The sequence below is a fragment of the Pezoporus wallicus genome, unplaced genomic scaffold, assembly GCF_028554395.1.
Source record: "Pezoporus wallicus isolate ANWC-B61680 ecotype Strahan unplaced genomic scaffold, APGP_CSIRO_Pwel_v1 contig_6899, whole genome shotgun sequence".
Taxonomy (NCBI): Eukaryota; Metazoa; Chordata; class Aves; order Psittaciformes; family Psittacidae; genus Pezoporus; species Pezoporus wallicus.
The window spans coordinates 1,936,583-1,956,341 of NW_026638613.1; the positions used below are offsets into that span (position 1 = coordinate 1,936,583).

Consider the following 19,759-nt stretch of genomic DNA (forward strand, 5'->3'; position numbering starts at 1 on the left):
GAGAACCCCAAAAGTTGTTGATTTTTTTTAGCAGTATTTATTGAATAGTTTATTTCCTAGAGCCACTTTATTGTGTGTCAGTGTGTACTTAGGTCAGATGTTTCTTTTGAATAGGTAAGAGCACAAAAGCCCCCTGGATACAGCTATCCAGGGGAAGATGGGAAAATAGTGAATATATTAAAAAGAAAAAAAGTTTGATTCTGGCAGATTCAGGCCTACCACGTTGCATACTTCATTCATAATAGTTACATAGATAATCAGAGTACGTTTGTAGGCTGGAGCCCAACACAACTCTTTATGTAAAAAGACAAAGTAGACTCTCATAAAAGCCTCGTTTAGCAAAGCCATAAGCAGTATTATTTTAAACAGTTTATTTACATTGCTTGAATTGGCAAAAAGAGATATAAAAATCAGTTTAGTCTGACACGCCCATAAGCATCACTAGTTACATACAGACATAAGACAAGACACAGGTGGTTAAAAAGGAACCATAAGTTGAGAATTCCTAATACAGAGTGACAGTTAAACAATTAAGGAAATGCAGAAATATACATATTTAGATAGTTCCTGAGATAGCATTGCACCATACTAAGTGTTCAGAGATGGAAGAAGTGAACATGTAGTTTTGAAGGAAGACACAAATACATGAGAAAGCCACATAAAAAGCCTTGGAGAACTATGCCCAACATTTGACACACCAAAATAAGGCCCTCAGGTTATGATGTTGCACCACTATTCTCATGCATTAAATAATGATTTCTTGATCAAGTATGTGGAAGACAGAGGATCTGGGGGGTTTAACAGCCCTACTAAAAGGGAGTAAAATTATTTTCCTCAGATGTCCACTCCAAGGAAATTCAGAAGAATTCAACTGATAATTTTTGGTGGTGGAAGCTAGGTCACAGCCTTTAAACTTACTGTTCAAATAAATGCATGTACATATCAGTGCGTTACAGTGAGACTGCAGAAGACCGCAAACACAGGAACTCAATTCTATTTCTTTACAAACAACTTCCATTATAAAATATCTGGAACAAGCAGCTGTACAACAGGTTAACTGTCATACTTGAAAAGTCAGGTACTTCATAATGCACCTCCATTTAAGAAATTAACAATTCAAACATTAAGAGTGCTCTGCCAACTGACAAAGTTAGAAAAGCATAAAAGCCATTCAAACTAGCCATGAGTTATCTGAACATCATCTTCATTTCAAAATCTGAAAAATTAGTTTATTGACTAGAGAGGACAATTTCCATAGAAGAAAATGCTTCCATTACGTTTGTGAGAAAATTTCTGTAAGGGAATACTATGTCTTAAATGAAGACCAAGTTACTTATTCCACTGATTAGCTGATCTGCTTCAATACAACTAAAAAGCCCTTGTGATTAGTGTTATCTAACATTTTTCTAATCTTTGCTAAGTGCTAATGACTAAGGTACCATTAATGTCAGTAACAGGTCATTTGAACAGCCAAGCTGCGAGTCAGTCACTACAATACAGCACTGTATTAGAGAACTGCTTCATATCAAGTGGGTTGTTGATCGACTTAATGTATGGCTCCTTTTTTCAAAGATCGAGGGAAGACTGACCAAAGAAGGAGAAGGAATACCCTGTTGGGAAAAAAAAAAAATAAATAGTTATTTGATCATTTATTAACCAGTATCAACAGTGCAGTAGTCATTTCTCTGATACATAGTATAAGGTATGTAACAGTGCAGAAGATAGTTAAGATTGGCAGCTTTTGAAATGAATGATTCAGCATTTCTAGATTTCAAACAGAGAAGTTAAACAGCACCACATGAGTAGAATAAATTTTTTTTTTTTTTTTTTTTCAAATTGCAGAGGAAAGCTTTTTTCTTGTTACCGGCCTTGAGAGATTCAGAAAGCAAAAACATGCTTTTGAGGGATCTTGCATCATGCTTTTTGCAATGGTAATCTCCTCCCAAACTGAATGCAAGAGATATGATAAGAATCTCTTAGAGAAGTGGAGCTCTCTTCAGATCCTATAACTTTCTGTATTCTTCCCAGTTTTGAGCCCCAGATTAGATGCTGGATAGATGCCTTCTTGGCTACAGAAGGCAATAGGAATCACAACGATTTGTGAAAGCTTGCTTTAGCCGCACCTGGATGGGCAAAAACCTTACTTTTCTGATGCTAGAAGCAAAGGCTACTTCTCAGACTTAAAATTACAGTGAAACCAACATATTGATGTGCAGCAATAAAAGTCAACCTCTTTGGATCAGCTGAGATTTTAAATTCTTTTTACATTAGACCTCAAGATTCTTTTGCAAGTAGTCTTCTGTTGCTCATCAGGCAGAGACAGCCAAGCTCTTCAGCATATAAACAGGTCATGGTAGTTTGACAGCTTGGTGCACCTGCATGCTTTAAGAATCTATTAAACAGGGATATTTCGATCAGGTAAGGATATATCACTTGTGCCTGTTTACAGCACATCTATTCACAGTCACAGGCAATATTTGAAAATTAAATCCTAAACTCCCCTTTATATAGCAGCTCTTACTAGACTCTGATGTATTTTATGCAAGATATTCTATTTACAGATAGGTGGGAAAAAAAGCCCTTAAAACCATAGGTAAAACCAGCTGCTTGAGACTTTCCTGAAACTAAGTTATGAAAGTCCTCAGAACTCTGGCCAGTGGGCTACGCTGCCACTTGGATAACTGAACTGAAACACTAAGTAATTAAGTTGTATAAAAATAAAAAAACAATGCTGAAAAATTAAAAGGATTTGTGAAAGAATTAACTTTGTACCCAGAAACAGAACTAGACCACACATGAGTGTTGACTCTAAGTCCATGCACTAGAAAAATCAAACAAAAACCCAGCACCATTTACTTTGTGGATTCTAGGGTTTAACTGTGTTGTACCGTGCTGTCTTAGTTTAGAGGAACCAAGATTTTTTGCTCACTTCATGCATCTGATGTACAGAATTTTTCAGCACCACACTGGTTATCATCTCCAGCATCACAAGTGGTAGTAATAATAACAGGGATAGGACATAATCTGTCCAAGACATGACCACTTAAGCTTTCCAAGTTGGAAGAGGTTTTTTCTTCTACAGCATTTGAAAGATGAATATTTGGAGAGCCAGGACACAGCACAGGTCGAGGCCTGGAATTTTGAGAGCTCCATTCAACAGAACTGGAGCGATGAACATTAACAGCACTTTTGACAGATCCATTTAGGCTGCACGTGGAAGTTGAACAACCAATCTACAATTAGGAAGGGGTTCAAGAGTTAGTCCAAACAAGAAAAAACTCCAAGCTTCTAAGCTTCATCAATAATTTTACTCTACAGTTTTTCTACACCAGAAAATCCCCACATAAGCACAGGCCAGGATTTTATTTAAATAAACCAATGTCTGAATTACAGCTTTGACTCAGACAGGTTTCCAAACTTTAGCAGCTAGAACCCAAACATCCCTTTTCTCCATAACCTTACAATTCAACCAAAAAGGCTTAATGCAAGTTTCAGTGGTGTGTGAGACTGGTAAAAAAAAAAAAAATAAATAAAAAAGATTTCAAAAGTATGCACAAAAAAAAACCAAACCACACACAACATCACACACAGCATACAATCTGCTGCCAAGCTGCATCTTACTACCTCAGAGGTCCAAGAGCTCTGGGAAAAATTTGAAATGGGAAAATAGTTTTTATTACTCTAAATTCCTATTGCTTTGCTGACAAAAGTATTTTTGTAAGAGACAGACACACACACAGAGAGGCATGCATGACTTGTATTTTCATGAGAAATAAGATACAGTGCTATATCAAAATGAAGACAGAATATTAGAATTTGAAAGCAGTTTTTGGAGCAATCCTAACTGAAGCAAGAAACTCTTTACAGAGAACTGGGTTATAGCCACACTGGTAGATTCTTCTTTTTTTTTTTTTATTTGCTCTAAAGCAAAGGAGTCCACTGTGATTACATCCTCCCTCATTATTTCATATTTTCTCATGCCTATCTCATGTGGGAGAGCAGGGCAGTATCTTTCTGTCGTACAATTTAATGGCTACTCAGACATACTGAATTATCTCTATATTAAGGTACTGACATATCAGGCAGTAGTAGTAAGATGCACAGGAGATCCTCTTGGTGGCCTTCTTTCCTACAAACCGCAGGCTTTAAAGCAGATGTTTACTCAGCATACAGACCTACTCAAACACTACAATAAAAGCAAAGATAATGAAAAATTTCCTCCAAATCTAGTCTGCTTTACTACACTGTACTAAGAAATTGAGTCTGACTTATTGTAGAAGAAACCTGCAATAGGTAGCCAGCACAGCAGAAGAGTTGCAGTATGTAGAACAAAAGATTATTTTAACAAGTTTTCTTAAATGTGTCTAAGGAGGTAATTCACTTGCCTTTCTAAAAACTCTCAGGCTGCAGCATCTATACTTCTCTACACTTCCTTCCCTGTTTGTTTCACAGGATGTCTATCATCTCACTACTTTGATTGATACTTTCACTGTACTATTCAGGAGTGTACACCACATTTCATACATATTGTCCAAAAACTAAAAGCACGAAACAACGTAAGTGTGTAAGAAGTTACTCACTCAGAAGAGGATACATATCTCTGGCAAAAGAAGCCAGTTTGATTTTATTTTCCAAACTTCATTGTACAAAGTGACTCTCAGTTTCTAGTACATACAGCAGATTTTTCTGCATTTTCAGACTGTAAATTTTCTCATTAAGCAACTCTCTCAGAAAATAACATGTCTATGAATACAGTTAAAAACGAAATTTTCCACTGTGGATCTTGAAATTGTTAAATTAAGATCAGCACCAGGCATTAAAATAACTGTGATCTTTAAAAAGCTACTTATTTGGTCTGCACAGCCAAATCACTTACCGCTAGTGACGATGTACTAGTCAGTCGGCTGCCTATATAACTCTCATTAGCTGAACTGGGACTTCTTCCTTCTGTTGCACTATGTGACATTAAAGCCCTTTGAAGAGCTCTCTTTGGTGTTTTTGAGAAAGAAAATGCTCTTGTAACCTGAGGAGTTTGACAAGCAGTTATACACTGACAGAAATCAAGTTGCAATAACTACTACAATATAGGCTACTGTTCAAATTCTGAACATCTGTAGGACATGTGTCAAATGTTAATACAATCATATCAAAACCAGCTAAACACACCCCCCCCCCCCCCCCCCCCCATAGAGTGATCTGACTTTTAAGGCTCCCTATCGCCACTGCTCTTCTCACTGTCCATATATGAAGACAACATGGGGTGGGGGAGAGGGATGCAGAGGGCAGAGATCCAGGAAGAAGTCAAAATAAGGTCCAGTCAACTATGCTTCCCCACATTCCCTGGGTTCTGCAAAGTCAGCCCCCCCTCTTTAACACTGCTCTCAATTTAGTCTTCAGCAGCTTCCATGCTACAGCAGCCTCTACAGCTTTCTCTAAGAAACAGTCTCATCAGCTTGAACATACTAAGCCTGCTCCAAGGCTGCTGAGAACAGGGAATATATTCCTCCTTGCTGCACCCCTTCTCACATGCCAGACTTCAGTAGACTCAAACCCAGTGTGCAGATAACATGACAAAGCAGACCAGCAGCCTTCTTCCTGAATACCAGCCAGACCCTCTTAGAGGAATAGGGCACAGTTCCTCAGTGCATTAGTTGACAGCAGCTAAGCCATACCCAAAGATAAAGTGTACGCTGGCAGACAGCAGTGTTCAGCACTTAACTTGATTGCTGTTTCAGAGTCTACTTTATTACCAGGACAGACACACACTACACCCATCCTACTTTTGGAGGTTCTTGAATTTAGATAATTTCATGCAGCTTTAAAACTCCATCCAATACACTAAAAACAGTTACAGATGAGAGTTGGGGCATTTTTTGTAATATAGTTAAAAGTTAATATAGTCAAAAATATTAAACAAAGTTCCATAACACACTCAAAAATGACTACATAATACTTATAACACTTAAGACCATATACAAAACTACTCAGTCAAAACCTCAAACACTTCCCACCTTCTTTCTTTAAGGAGCTTACACTTAAGAGCTTTAGTTCAGATTAAGTTTTTCTTGTCACTACTGTGAGTACTACAAAACACCTGAAACAGGAATAGTAGCACAATTCCCTGACTAAAATGGGTTTTACTGTAAAGCACTATCTTTGTAGTATCTTACCTTTTTTGAGGTTTTCTTTATCGCCCTGGATGCTCTGCTTAACGTACTGTCCATATCCTTAGTATTTACTTCAACTGAGTCAGGATCAACAGTATAAATAAGATTTTCCTATAGACAAAAATAGTCTTAAGTAATGGCCAAATACCAGCACTTGTAAAAATATCATTCTCTAGTTCATTAGATCACATTTAGATGTTTTAATCTCACCTCACATTTAGAGGTTTTAATTACCATACTTAACTCCTAACATACAGCTAAGCAGTTATTTACTTTTATGCCATTTAATTAGATTAACTGCTGGTGCAATCAGTTTAAGAAACCACTTCATCAGTAGTTTTACGTTTGGTTGGTTTGATTCAGTTTCAAGTTAAGGGTTGACCAAAGTAAAGGCACTAGTTCTGAAGTATACCTAGGAAGTTTCATGGGATACATATCTCTGTTTCACTAACACATTTAGCAGTCTTCTAAAGTTAAATCTTGATAGACTTCATGTTTGATAGCTAGAGGTAAGTCTTTCAGCTCAAGCTCAAGAGACATTTCAGAATAGCCACAAGGTCTGTTTGTTTCCTCCCGCCCCCCATTCTTAAAGTCTAGCATGTGCAAAGCAATCTTTGGATAATTACTTATAAAACTATGGGGGTAGGAAGGAGCATAGGAGGTGCGGGTTTTGTTGTTGTTTTGGGCTTTAGTTTGAGAAAAAACATAGTTTATACCTAAAACCCCCAAAGTTTGGGGGAAGAAAGAAAAAAAAAAAAAGCCCACAAACAAAATCTGAAGGACCCAGAGAGTAAGCTGTACGGATATTCCCAGCGTCCAACAAAGGGTAGTTAAAGCCTTTACTGCCACCATGTGGCAAAGTCAACTGTATCTCATTCTCACATGACTAGTTCTTGAAAACCAAGGAAAAGGGGAAGATTGCTGAAATTGAAGCTCAATCTGACGTTTAAATCAGAAGAAAAAAGTATTACATAGTTGGTACAAAGTAGTAATTACAGAAATTATAACTAATGGGTTTCAGCATAGTAGGTTACAATCTGTCAGCATACAATCTGTCTGAATGTCCTGGGACAAGGGGGCATGATAAATTTATTACACAAAGATTGAATTTCTATTAAAAAAACACAACATTTTTCCATCTTTTTGTGTTATACATAACACAAGAGACTGAAGATAGGCAACAAACAGATTGAAGAAAATTAACACTTCTGAATCAGTACCTTTCCTGCTGAGCACCTAAAAAGGAAAAGCACAAAGCCAAGTTTCTCATGAGTAAATCCAGACTCAATCTTAAAGATATTTTCCAACCTAAATGACTCTACGATTCTATGACAAACCAAGCAACATAAAACTAAGATGCTATTCTGATTACTTAACTACCCCTTCCAAAACATGCATGTCTTTAAAAATCAGACATCCAAATATTGCACAGTAAGAGCAAAATGCAGAACATAAAATATGCCTAGCTCAAACCCAAATTGTTTCAGCTATAAGTACTCTGCACATATTTTCAGCCAATTTAGATGACTGATATGGATACACTCTCACAATTTAAACATTAGCTGCCATCTATTGCCATAAGTGGCGAGGAGCTACTCTTCAAATTAGTTTTCCAGCTGTGGAAAGCCCACACTCTGAACTAAAAATGTGAGGCCAGTGCCTTTTTATTTCATTGTTTTATTTATTTTCTTGTTTTAAGGTGGCAGGCTTATGTCTACAGGAGGAAGATGCTTCATATCTCTCACATTATGGTGTTCAGGAAGATAAGCTACAGAACAAAGAATTCAACCTAACACAGTTAAAGCAAAACATATAGAATCATAATGCTGGGACCACAGACTGAAACACAGCTGTGAAACAAGTGAGCTGAAGACAATTCTGTTTAGATATACGGTGCAGAATTTATTTATAACTAATTTGTGATGGGGGAAGGGCATGATTCTTGATTTACGTAATTAGCTTCTGTAAAAGCTAACTTCCAGGCATTTTTTTTTTTCTACCTTTTAACCACTCCCTTGCAGGCATGCTAGCACAAATGTTTTCTGCTCTATTTCACCTCAAGAATGTCCACTATTAAGAAGTTCCTTTGCTTCATGTGCTTCAAGCCAGAGAGAAACGTTTCCAATCAGCAACATGGTTCCAGAGTACTTACTGCATCTGCTTTACAAATAGTATTAGCCACATGCCGACACAACATCTTCAACCAATCTTCTTTAGGAGGTTCTTCAGTCGTCATTTGGAAACTAAGTAGCTTGTTGTTGAGTTCTGTTGGTGGCCGCACAACTAAGGCAAAAGCTTTATGGCAATCTACAGTTTATAAGAAAGGAGAGGCAAGGAATTAGGACAAAGAATAATCATTTTTTCTTATAATTTGGGGGGGGGGGGAGAGACAGAGGACAAAAGGGGATGACCTTCAGAAGAGCTAAGTCTCCATCTACCAGAAGCTAGAGTTAGGTAAAATAGGATTTGGTGCAAGGATTTTGTCTTTATTTACATGATAGCTGTTTTATCACTTGCCAGAGTTCTGTATGCACCCTCCATCAAGAGGCTGCAATCAGCCATTTATGCAACAGTTGTTTATTTACCAAATAATCTGTATACTACAGTCTGTAGACTATCTTTACTGTATATAGCAATAAATATCAATTTCATTAACTAATGAAATGTTGGCCAGATAATTTCTTTATGAGCAGAGATCAAAGAAAAGAACAAGTTACCCTGGTTTGTAAAGCAGGAAAAGCAACAAAGACATTAGTACTATACATGACACATTTAAATAGTCAAGTTACAATGGTTTTACTGTTTAAACTTGACAAAGATTGCTCACTTAGTAGCAGAAAAATAATCTATTGCTGAAACCAGGATTTACTCCTTTACAGCAGACACAGCTGAAGCACACTAAGTACAGTTGAGAGAGAAAGGAAAAACAACCCACTGCCAATTCAGAAAAGCAGCACTGGACAGGCAATCCCGTAAGAGTGCATGTAAGAGAGTAGCTGACCTCTCCCAAGATGTGCATGCCAATATCTCCACAGATATGAAATGGTATGCTTACAAATGGCTCCCATCACCCAAGTCCCAAAGTAAACTTAAGTGTTGCACAGTAAGCTAAAGAGAATTCTTAAAAGAGAAACCCTAACGTACCTTTGAAAACATGCAGGCATTCAACACGTTTACTACCTATACTCTGCTATTTCTATTTTTTATTGGGTTTCCATGTTCAGGTGCTTCAGAGAACATAAAGCAGAACAAGTATGACTTGCATACCACCACCTACAGTGAAATATCAAATCTATGTTTTTTAGCATATAGATTTAGGAACTCATCTGACCAGACTTCAAGTCACTATCATAGCTAGAACAGTATAACAGTATGTGTTCTGCTGATGTAGCAATGCATTACTTCAGCGAAACCTCTACAATCTCACTATGGCAAAGCAGCCAGAGAAATTAAGTCATCTAAACCTTTAAGTTGCTAAGCACAGCTCCTCCCGATTATCATTATCAACACAGTTAAATGAAGATTTAGTTTCACAGCAACAGCATTTGTCTCTGGTCAGTCTAATGCTCTGGACTGAAGTTTGGGGGTAGTTTTTTTTTGTTTTGTAAATCAGGGCTGTCAAGTATACTCCTCTGTCTAATTCTCACTGTCATTTGCTAATTCTCAATGGCATTTAGTAGTTCAGCCAAATTCAGCATCCTGCAGTGATTCTTGAAAAGGGAAAATGTGTCAATGCAAGGAATTGTCAAGCTTCCACAGTGCTTTAAGGAGAAGCTTGTACTAGAATCACATACCTAACATACCGTACAACATTGTTTCAGACAATGAGAACAAACAGCCATTGAATAACCTCCCTATAGATGTGGTGGGTTCCCCAACTTTGGATACTTTTAAAAATAGATCTGGACAGAGAGCTGGGCTATGTTATTATCTAGACTGTGCTTTTGCCAAGAAAGGTTGGACCAGATGATCCTCAAGATCCTTTCCAACCTGATACTCTGAGATTATATGAAATATACCTTAGGATTCTATTCCATGACAGCCCAACCTTCATCCTTTATACTCTGAACAACAGTTTTCATTAGTTATCACAGCACTTCAAAACATACTGACCTTCTGTCTCCCTGATGTCTAGGACTTTCTTGATCTGGGAGAGAGGCATGAGAACAACATGCTTGAGAGATGCAGGAGGCCTTGTGTGGCCATGGGGACTCTTGAAAGCACCAATAACTTTATGCCGTTTCCTTGCAATCTGTGGTTAAATAGAAGACAAAAAGGTAAAAGAGGGTTTATTGCCATTGATTTGTCTTTTCTATTCTTTCACCTTCTAGTATACAGCAAGGCACAGAAAGCCTTGCTACAGAGAACACTATGGAGTATTTTACCCTATTTACCACATAAATCTTTAGGGAACTTGTTTATTTCACTGTTCACTGTCTACAGTTGAAGTGGCCCAGCAATATTTGTTAGTTGGTACCAATACACTCACCTCAAACTTTTTTAGGTTTTTTTCTTTTGAAAAAAGCATCAAAAGGGGAAGTAATTTTTCATTACAGACTTCAATTCTACCCTGCATAACAAGCAAGGGCCCTTTGAAGCCTACCACAAGGTCATCTAAAGGCTTCATATCCTAGAAGTATCACTTGCTGTTGCTTGTGCATGCAGTCATCAAGTGGATCTTCCAGTGGACATTAGTCAGTCAGTTTTTACTTCACATTAACACATACATATCTTGTATGTGAGTCGAAGAGAAACTTAAAATGAGCAGGCAGTGTGTGCTTGCAGCCCAGAAAACCAACCGTATCCTGCGCTGCATCAAAAGAAGCGTGACCAGCAGGTCGAAGGAGGTGATCCTGCCCCTCTACTCTGCTCTCATGAGACCTCACTTGGAGTATTGTGTGCAGTTCTGGTGTCCTCAACATAAAAAGGACATGGAACTGTTGGAAAAGAAGGGCCACAAGGATAATCAGGGGACTGGAGCATCTCCCATATGAAGACAGGCTGAGAAAGTTGGGGCTGTTCAGCCTGGAGAACAGAAGACTGCGTGGAGACCTCATGGCAGCCTTCCAGTATCTGAAGGGGGCCTATAAGGATGCTAGAGAGTGACTCTTCCCTAGGGACTGTAGTGACAGGACAAGGGGTAATGTGTTAAAACTTAATCAGGGAAGTTTAGAGTGGATATAAGGAAGAAGTTCTTTACTGTGAAGGTGGTGAGGCACTGGAATGGGTTGCCCAGGGAAATCGTGAACGCTCCATCCCTGGCAGTGTTCAAAGCCAGGTTGGACAGAGCCTTGTGTGACATGGTTTAGCGTGAGGTGTCCCTGCCCATGGCAGGGGGATTGGAACTAGATGATCTTGAGGTCCTTCCCAACCCTAACTATTCTATGATTCTATGTCCTTTTAAGTAAGCAATCTACAGTTGCTTGTATCTTGTACAAGAGACAAGTCAAAAAGTTTTATTGAAAGTGTTTTCATTTTCCTCTTTCCAAGAAGCGATGAAGCTGAGTCAACCTGACTCCCAGGAAGAGCCCATCACTAGTCACAACAACAGGCTTTTGTTTTTAAGTGCTGCTTAAGACAGCACTAATTTTGGATTATTATAGAGTTAGTCTTGTATGAAGACAGTGTTTTTACTGCTGTAGACAGTAACAAGTACTACCATAAAGTATCTTTTACAACCTCTGCTTCTCCACAGAGGTCTCCAAAACCTCTGTTAGATTACTTTTCCCTTCTAGTTCTTGCTAATGTACTTTTTGTCTAAGGCATTTAATATGCGATTATTCTTTTTTTTGGTAGTCTAAGCACAGACAGATCTGCCCCACAGTCCTAATGTCTACTTACATTAAATATGACTAAATCTTAAAAGGACAAGCATCCTGCTGAGCCAAGGTCTCCAGCACTTTTTCATCCACTGGTACTACTCAAAGTGCTATTCAAATAAACATTTATTTCTTACCATACTAAGCTTCTTTTAAATTTTTTGATCTGGCTGCAAGACATAAAGGTTACATTAACACCTCCAAAACATCCAGAAGTGACTAGCTACTTGTGTTGGCTTATGCAATAACTAATGGAAAGGCAACATCAGCGTCTGCTGGACTATCAGCTTTCCACGACTTAGACTTCTGTTCCCCAGGTTTTAAATTTTGTTTACATTCATATGTAGTGTCAAGCCTTTCACAAAATTCAGTTCATCAGATATACAGTCATCTTACCTCTAGGCAATCATTAAATAGAAAGAGTGTGACCTGTTCTCCCCTGTCACAGAGGTCATCACCAAGTGCTACAGTTTCCAAACGCTGAACTAAGCTTCGGTGAGAGGACAAGAGATTTGCCTAAGTGATAGAAGCAAAAAGCTCATTAAGCATTTAGTTCAAGAGCTGGATTACTGCTTGCTTACAACTTAACACTGGAAATCTATTTAAACCAGCACCAGTGCATTTTAAACTCACATGCTTTTAAAGTAAAGGGAGCAAGCCAGTGCACAGTCATTTTAGAGGTCTAGCAGCTTCAGAGAAATTACTTACTGGACATCCATCAACTTCATAGACAACATCAAAGAACTGCCTCTGTGCCTCTGTTTTTCTTTTGTCTTCATTAATATGTCTGAGGAAAGCATATCATATTTAACTTCAGTATCAGGCAACAGCAAACGAATGCACTGTATTCAAAACATTCAAAAATAATGAAGCTAAACATTCAGAGCTCTAGTTTACACAGCAGAACCAGAAAACATAAAAAAAAACAACCACTCTTGCTCACTGACGTATTCAAATACCATATGCTAAGCACATAGGAAACTTCAGACCTATTCTTGTTATGTTATCACTAGTTGACACACCATAAAGTTAATACAGAATTCCCTTCCTTGCCCATAAGATTTTGGACTAGAGACTGACCCACTGCAGTTCTCTCTAGCCTGCATTTTAACCCTCCAAGTCAGGGCTGCAGCTCACAAAGAAGCAGATGCAAGAATAATTATAATTTAAAAGTAAATGTTGTTAAAAATTGAACAAACATTTACCCAACTAATGCAGGCAGTCTCCATGCTGGAGACATACACTATACTTCAAAAGAATTGAAATTTACAGTCTGAACAACTTCAGATTTAAGCTAATTAATTCATGGCATGGTGCCATGAATAGCTAATACAAGACCGGAGGAGAAACTAATCTTTCACCAATAGCATGTCTTTTCAGTAGACGTAGGCATAGAAGTAAGATTTAAAGACAAAACATGTCTTTTCTGGGGGGAATAGACAGAAATAAGAGCTGGAACAAAACAGAGAACTTGGGAGGTTCAGCTTCATGCTGAGGCATGGCGTCAGCAGAGGTTCAGGTAGAAGTGCTGTGTTACAATGCCACAGAGCTCTACCACAGAATGCCAGAGCAACAACAGCAGCCAAAGGGAGACTAAAGTACATGTACAACTATGCATATTTACACAGAGACTAAAGTTATGGCAACAACACACTAAGAGCAATTTAGAAGGAACAGAGAGATCTAGATGTATAACAGTATGTTTCATAGAATGAACATCACTTACGTCATCACTTCCTTTAATGATTCAATAGCTCTCTCTAGAGTTATTTTATCTGGGTTGTCTTCTGCTGTATGCTTCTTAATATCTATAATTAAGAAAAAATAAATGAAAACAAAAAATCCAAACAAACAAAAAAAACACCAAAAAAACACCACAAACAAAAAAAAAAAAAACACAACCATATATCCTTGAGTCCAAATAACCTTGATTAAGTGAGGAGGTAGACTGAACAGCAACTGTCCATGCCTCTCGGGGGGGGGGGAGGGAGGGGGGAAGGAGAACAACACACAGCAGAAAACCCACACAAAACACCTACAACACAAAACCAAACCTTGAGCTATTCAAAAATCAACAAGACTATGTGCTATTTTTGTTGAACTGCAGAGACAAGCACAGAAGTCTTTTTCTAACTGAAGCAAAGGGTGTTGGTGCAGGTTTTATTATTTTTATTATGTACTCATTATTACAGCAAACAGGTTATACCAGGTGGAACACATGAAGCTGTAAACCTTGTCAATATGAATTGCTTTCTAGTTTATGCAAGCTGCATTTGAATCTCGATTACGTTTGTATTTGAAGAGACAAAACTGTTGTCAGAGCAAACTTTTCGTCTACCTGTATCCTGCAAACAAATATATGAACAAGTGAAATTTAGCCAGAAGTATGCTTTCTTCAGTAATTGGTCTCATTAAGCGTGATTAACTCGAGAAAAGCAGTTACCAATTATGACCAAAAGCTGACATTACCTTAGTTTTAACACTTTCACAGACAAACTAATAATAAAAGAAAAAAAAAAGGAAAAAAATCACTAAATTACCATTTAGCAGTAGAGCAACACTAGGCAGCCTTTGAACAGGACGTATAAGGAGTTCAGCTAGACTTTGACGGCCACATTCAGGTTTAGCTTGATTTATCTGGGGGAAAGAGGAGAAAGGAAATAATTTTTTTTACACATACACACAGAATCCCAAACTAGGAGAAAAATTGTCTTCCTTGAAACTAGCATTGCAGTAAAAGTTCAAGGATCACTTACCATAAATACTCAGTCATTAATATATTGGGTTTAAAAAAAGAAAAATACATATTCAAATCTGCACAGTATTTATCATATTATTTATGCTCTCAATGTCTAGTTTTACATCATCTATATTATCAACCCCCAAAGTCTTTGTTGCTGATGCTAACGTGGCATGGGATGGGGGATGGCCTGTTCTCTTATTCATCCCCATCTTCTAGATATCAATACTTGGATATAATTGATGGTACCTCAGAAAACAGAAGCTCAACTCTTCCAAATCTAACTCAACAATGATTTCTCCACTATTGAGAGACTTGTTGGATACAGAGGAGTAACTAAAGCGATGCTGCTCTATTAATCAACTATAGACCTTTATCTGAAAAGCTCAAGAGTCTTAAGACTAATCTTCAAATAACTTTCTTTGAATATTACCATTAGATCTCCAATGTTACATTCCTATTCAGTAGTCACAGGAAGTTGAGGGATTCTACCTCCCTGGAACTTCACAGCTGCAAAAAGCTAGTTAAAAACTATTTCAGAAATACAAGTCTTTTAAACACAGAGAGGGGGACCAATAAAAAGCAGCAACTCTAGTTATCTTCACAGAAAAGACATATTTGTGAGAAAGTAAGCAGAACGCACTTTTTCCTGCAACAAGTGCACATAACTAACCTACTTTGAATGCTGTATACCAGAGGAAGAACTCAAACCTCTTAAGAAAAGTCTTACAAGAAGCTTGAGGGATGAAACTTCAATCCCTCCCTATTTCTGTCTCACCAAGAGATGTTCTCATTTCTCAAGACTTCCAAAATTCTATGTTTTTCCACCTACTGCATTAACTAGTTTACTTGGTAATGGTGTCCATGTTCTACCCAAAGACTTAGTTTCACAGCCACTTACCTTTAGGAAGGCATGAAACCTTGGCTTCTGTTTTTCACATCTAGTAATAGTCTCCTTACTCATTTCGAAGAAATTCACAAATGGAGGGTATGTTTTCAACAAGTCTTTTGACTGAAAGAAACAACTGTTACAGCTCTGCTTTACATATTACATAGCATTATACACATGTTCATATGCCCCAAGAGCTGTACAAAGCTGCTCAAAGGTACATTTCAATAAGATAGTGTTGTTAATCCATACGTGTTCACAGAACAAGTCAAGGCAGTTTTGCATGCCGGATGCTCAAGATTCAATGCTGCTGATTAAATGTAGACAGCTTTCAGAAACATTAATTACACGTGACAAGCTTAGAAGATGCTGAGCAGCTCAAGTGTAAGGCAGATTCTCACCTGGCAAGATGCTTTCAGTAAGAACTCTGAAAATTTCAGACAAATATTCTATCCAGTTACTGCAATCGCATTTAAAAGGCACTAAACCACCAGAAGCAATACCTTAGACTGAAAACTTTGGAATGCCAGACACTACTTGCCTCAAAATGGACCAGGTCAGCAAAAGCACAATACCTAGCAGATCACTTACATTAAAATGCATTACAGTCCCAGATCTAGCTTTCCTTTTCTGCACATTCCGTACTTGGGAAAACAAGGAGTCCTTATATATTTCAAGTCTTGAAAGAACAACACAAGAAGTTTCCATGGAAAGTTACTTCCCTAGTTATTTACTATTGATCAGAGGCAGCAGATAGTTAAGGCTACAGGAAGAGCACCTTTTAACGTCCGAGTAAAAGCGCATCCATAGTGTTGCAAATTACAGTTCTCAAACCATATCTATTTGGAGTTTTACCCCCTCATACAAGTGGACAGACTTTTAAACTTGACACAAATTACCTATACAGAGTACCTCATCAACTGAAAAGTCTAAACAGAAAATACAATGAATCAAGTTAGTGTTCTTTCTCACTCGGTAGTGCTTTGCTTTTATCTGCCAACTCCTATAAATGGATTGTTTGTAAGACAAGATAACAGCTCATAATAGCACCAATGCATAAACGAAAGAAACTGAAACTTACATATTTAAGAACGATATCTCCAATACTTTTGCTTTCAGTCCAATTCATCATAAGATCTTCCAGGTCTTCCTAGAATACATGCAGGGATAGGGGGGAGAAAATAAAATGAGAATGAACTGCATAAAGCTATAAAGATGGGTTCAGTGTTCTGCCAAACATATATAATTAGCTGTGTGTTTCCATGCTGACAAAACAGGCAATCCTAAAAGCTGTACAGTTTCAAATTAAGCCCCTACAGTCTACTGAGAGCTGAAAACAAGAGACCTCTGGTTTATTAAATATGTAGTTTTGAATCAATGCAAGCAGAACCTAGCCATGTTCAGCACTAGGCAACTCTGCAACAAGAGGACACTACTTTGTCCAACACACTACAAAACATATCCCACAGGATGATTTAAAAAAAAAGAAAAAATACACACAGAAGACTGTTGAACCAATTCTAATTAAGAGTGCACAACTAATACAGGACTCCTCTTAAGTCCATAAAATAGGATTGAAATAGAACTAGCATAGATTTCCCTCACTTGCTGCACCAGGGTGTCAAGGAAAGCAAGACCAAGCTGTTAAGCCTATATCAGCTTAACAAGGATCAAGCTTATTCACTGTCAGCTAGTAACAGGGACAGAAGGGCACACCTGAAGGTTCAGGTTTCACCGTGAGTGAAAAGGATTCACCATTAATATTTGTTGCTGCCACTTCTCATATTTTATTACACCAAAGATGAAGGGAAACATAACCCAAATACTATCTAAGCAACTTTGTCTACACTGCATGCTGCAGGTGAATCCTAGACACATGGACACGCGTACTCTCTACTTTCATCTCAATAGGCACATATCAATACCTATCATGATTAGGCCGCATCCCAACAGTTGGGGAAAAAAAAAACAAGGAAAAAAAAAGAAGAAAAAAAAAAGGCAAAAAACCCACACACCCAACCAACCCCCCCCCAAACTATATATTATATATAAAAACCCTCACTCAGTTACAACCAGTCTACAAGTCCCTCTATTTTAAAAGCCTACAGTGAAATGCAGACCAGAAAAGACATTTGCCATTATTTAAAGGAAATATTACAGCTTCATATTTGAGGAAGACTTGAATCACAGTCTATTGTGAGATCCAGAGATGGCTTCACAGCGCACTTGCAGTCCAGATTGAAATACAAAATAAAGACAGACTCAAGAAAACAATCTCACAGGAAATTCTAATCAGCTCTTATCAGTCCTTAGTACCAGCCTAGCTGCTTCAAAATTTGAATTGTGAGCCAGTTTCATGAACTGGTAGTTTCTGATAATTGGTTCAAAGCCATTTAAGGAAGGATTATTTTTTCTTCCTGAATGATAGTAGTCTCCTTATATGAAGATGTCTAAAGCCCAGGAAAATGCCGATTTTCATTTTGTTGGTTTTTGTGGGGTTTGGTTTTGTTTTGTTTGGTTTTGGTTTTATTTGTGGAGTTTTGTAGTTTGGTTTGGGTTTGTTGTATTTTTTTTTTTTTTTTTGGGGGGGTGCAGGGGGTTGTGATTTGCTCATTTTAGTTCCATGATTTTAGCTTTCCTTCCAAGAGTTCTTGCTTACTGCTTTAATAGAAACATGTATGTTATAAGTACTTCTGAGGTAGTAACATCTGATGCCACTGCCCCCTTTTGACTGGTTCTGTATCAGTTACAGAAAACCTCCTACAGGAAGAGGTACTAAAACAGAAAAGGAGAAGACAACTCATGAACAGAAGTATTAGTTACATGCACAATACTCAGACTTCAGATATTTATATGTAAGTGTTATAACTTAAAGTGTACTTTGGATTTGCACCTAATTCCACAGGTTGAACAGTAGGTAACAGCACGAGGATGAATCTACACCTATCCTGCCAATACAACTTGAAGCATGCAGAAAAGGTTCAAGGTCTGTATCAGTGCTTCCCCTGCAAGGGAGAAGTTGGAACTTGCCTTGATTTTAGTATGCACATCAAGAATATCTGGAATACTGCCAAATATGGTCTTAATCTCTTCCTGTGCAAGGATTGGTCCCCCAAGTTGTCCTTCCTTTTCCAACGGAACTTGAAATAACTGTTGGATTAGACAAAAAAAGTTAAAGCCCTCCTAACCACCACACATTGTATTAGACATAAGTTATGAAAGCAATAGTGTTTCCCCTTGAGATTATACTTTCCTGCAGTCATAGTCTTGAGATACTCCCATTTAGCAAAAGCAACTTATGGAGGAATTATGCCATCTCTATATTCACCATTATCTTAAAAATCCGAGTGATGGAGATCCTATTTTCCTGAAGTTCGGAATTTCCATACAAACTGCAATCCATTGCTTAGAAACTGTATTTTTCAACCTTTATTATTAATAGATAGTAAACATTTTCTTATGTCAGTAAATTACTTAAGATTGTAATCAATTTATTTAAAAGTAAAATTACACTGTTATCTTGTTTAAAACCTTTGATATACCCAAGCCCTCAAAAGCCTGAAGATCACAGGTTGAAAATAATCATTAATGCAAACACTAAGTGCCTACAATTGAGCAGTAATTGCTTTAAAAATCAGCTTACCTGAATGATTGTTGTTAGAATATCAACATAGTTACTTTCTGTCTGATACAATTCCTTTGCAACCTGCCATCTTGCAGACTGTTTTAGTGCAAGAGGAGTTGCATTTTTGGAAGGCCTTGCAGAAGATTTTGGTGTTTCTGATGAAGAGATTTGCAAAAGAAAGAAAGAGAGCTTATTATTAATAGAGTCCATAAGGAAAAACTCACCCTCAAAGATGGTGGGCTGGAGGGGGGAGGGCAGAAATAATAATTTTTAAGAAAGTTGTTTGTTTTCTGGTTGATTTTATTTTTTTAAAAAAGGGGTATTCTGTAGGTTATTCTATAATTAGCAGAGCTCTTTCTGAAAAAACTGCTTGCTTTACTATAGAACAGTAACATTATTCCTCAAAATTAATCTGAAACTAGTAAGCCATTTATGGGCAGGTCAATGATTTAACCCTATTATGTTTAATAGGAAGTGAGGATTAGGTGCTGAATATTATTTATACATATTCTATGTACA

The 19,759-nt window shown here is 37.6% G+C and overlaps 1 protein-coding gene across 2 annotated transcripts in view; it reads right to left on the reverse strand.

Annotated features, from left to right (window-relative positions):
• Positions 1-356: 356 nt before the first annotated feature.
• Positions 357-19,759, reverse strand: part of ECT2 (epithelial cell transforming 2) — a 32,284-nt gene continuing 12,881 nt past the window's right edge. For both annotated transcript variants that reach the window (XM_057411545.1, XM_057411546.1), the window contains 13 exons: positions 19,259-19,395; positions 18,646-18,765; positions 16,697-16,765; positions 15,628-15,738; positions 14,527-14,623; positions 13,713-13,794; positions 12,695-12,773; positions 12,383-12,502; positions 10,281-10,419; positions 8,320-8,474; positions 6,171-6,278; positions 4,877-5,023; positions 357-1,610 (listed from right to left, as the gene is read on the reverse strand). In XM_057411545.1, coding sequence (XP_057267528.1) covers positions 1,521-1,610; positions 4,877-5,023; positions 6,171-6,278; positions 8,320-8,474; positions 10,281-10,419; positions 12,383-12,502; positions 12,695-12,773; positions 13,713-13,794; positions 14,527-14,623; positions 15,628-15,738; positions 16,697-16,765; positions 18,646-18,765; positions 19,259-19,395 — 1,454 coding nt within the window. In that variant the 3' untranslated portion in view covers positions 357-1,520. The remainder of the gene's footprint in view (positions 1,611-4,876; positions 5,024-6,170; positions 6,279-8,319; positions 8,475-10,280; positions 10,420-12,382; positions 12,503-12,694; positions 12,774-13,712; positions 13,795-14,526; positions 14,624-15,627; positions 15,739-16,696; positions 16,766-18,645; positions 18,766-19,258; positions 19,396-19,759) is intronic.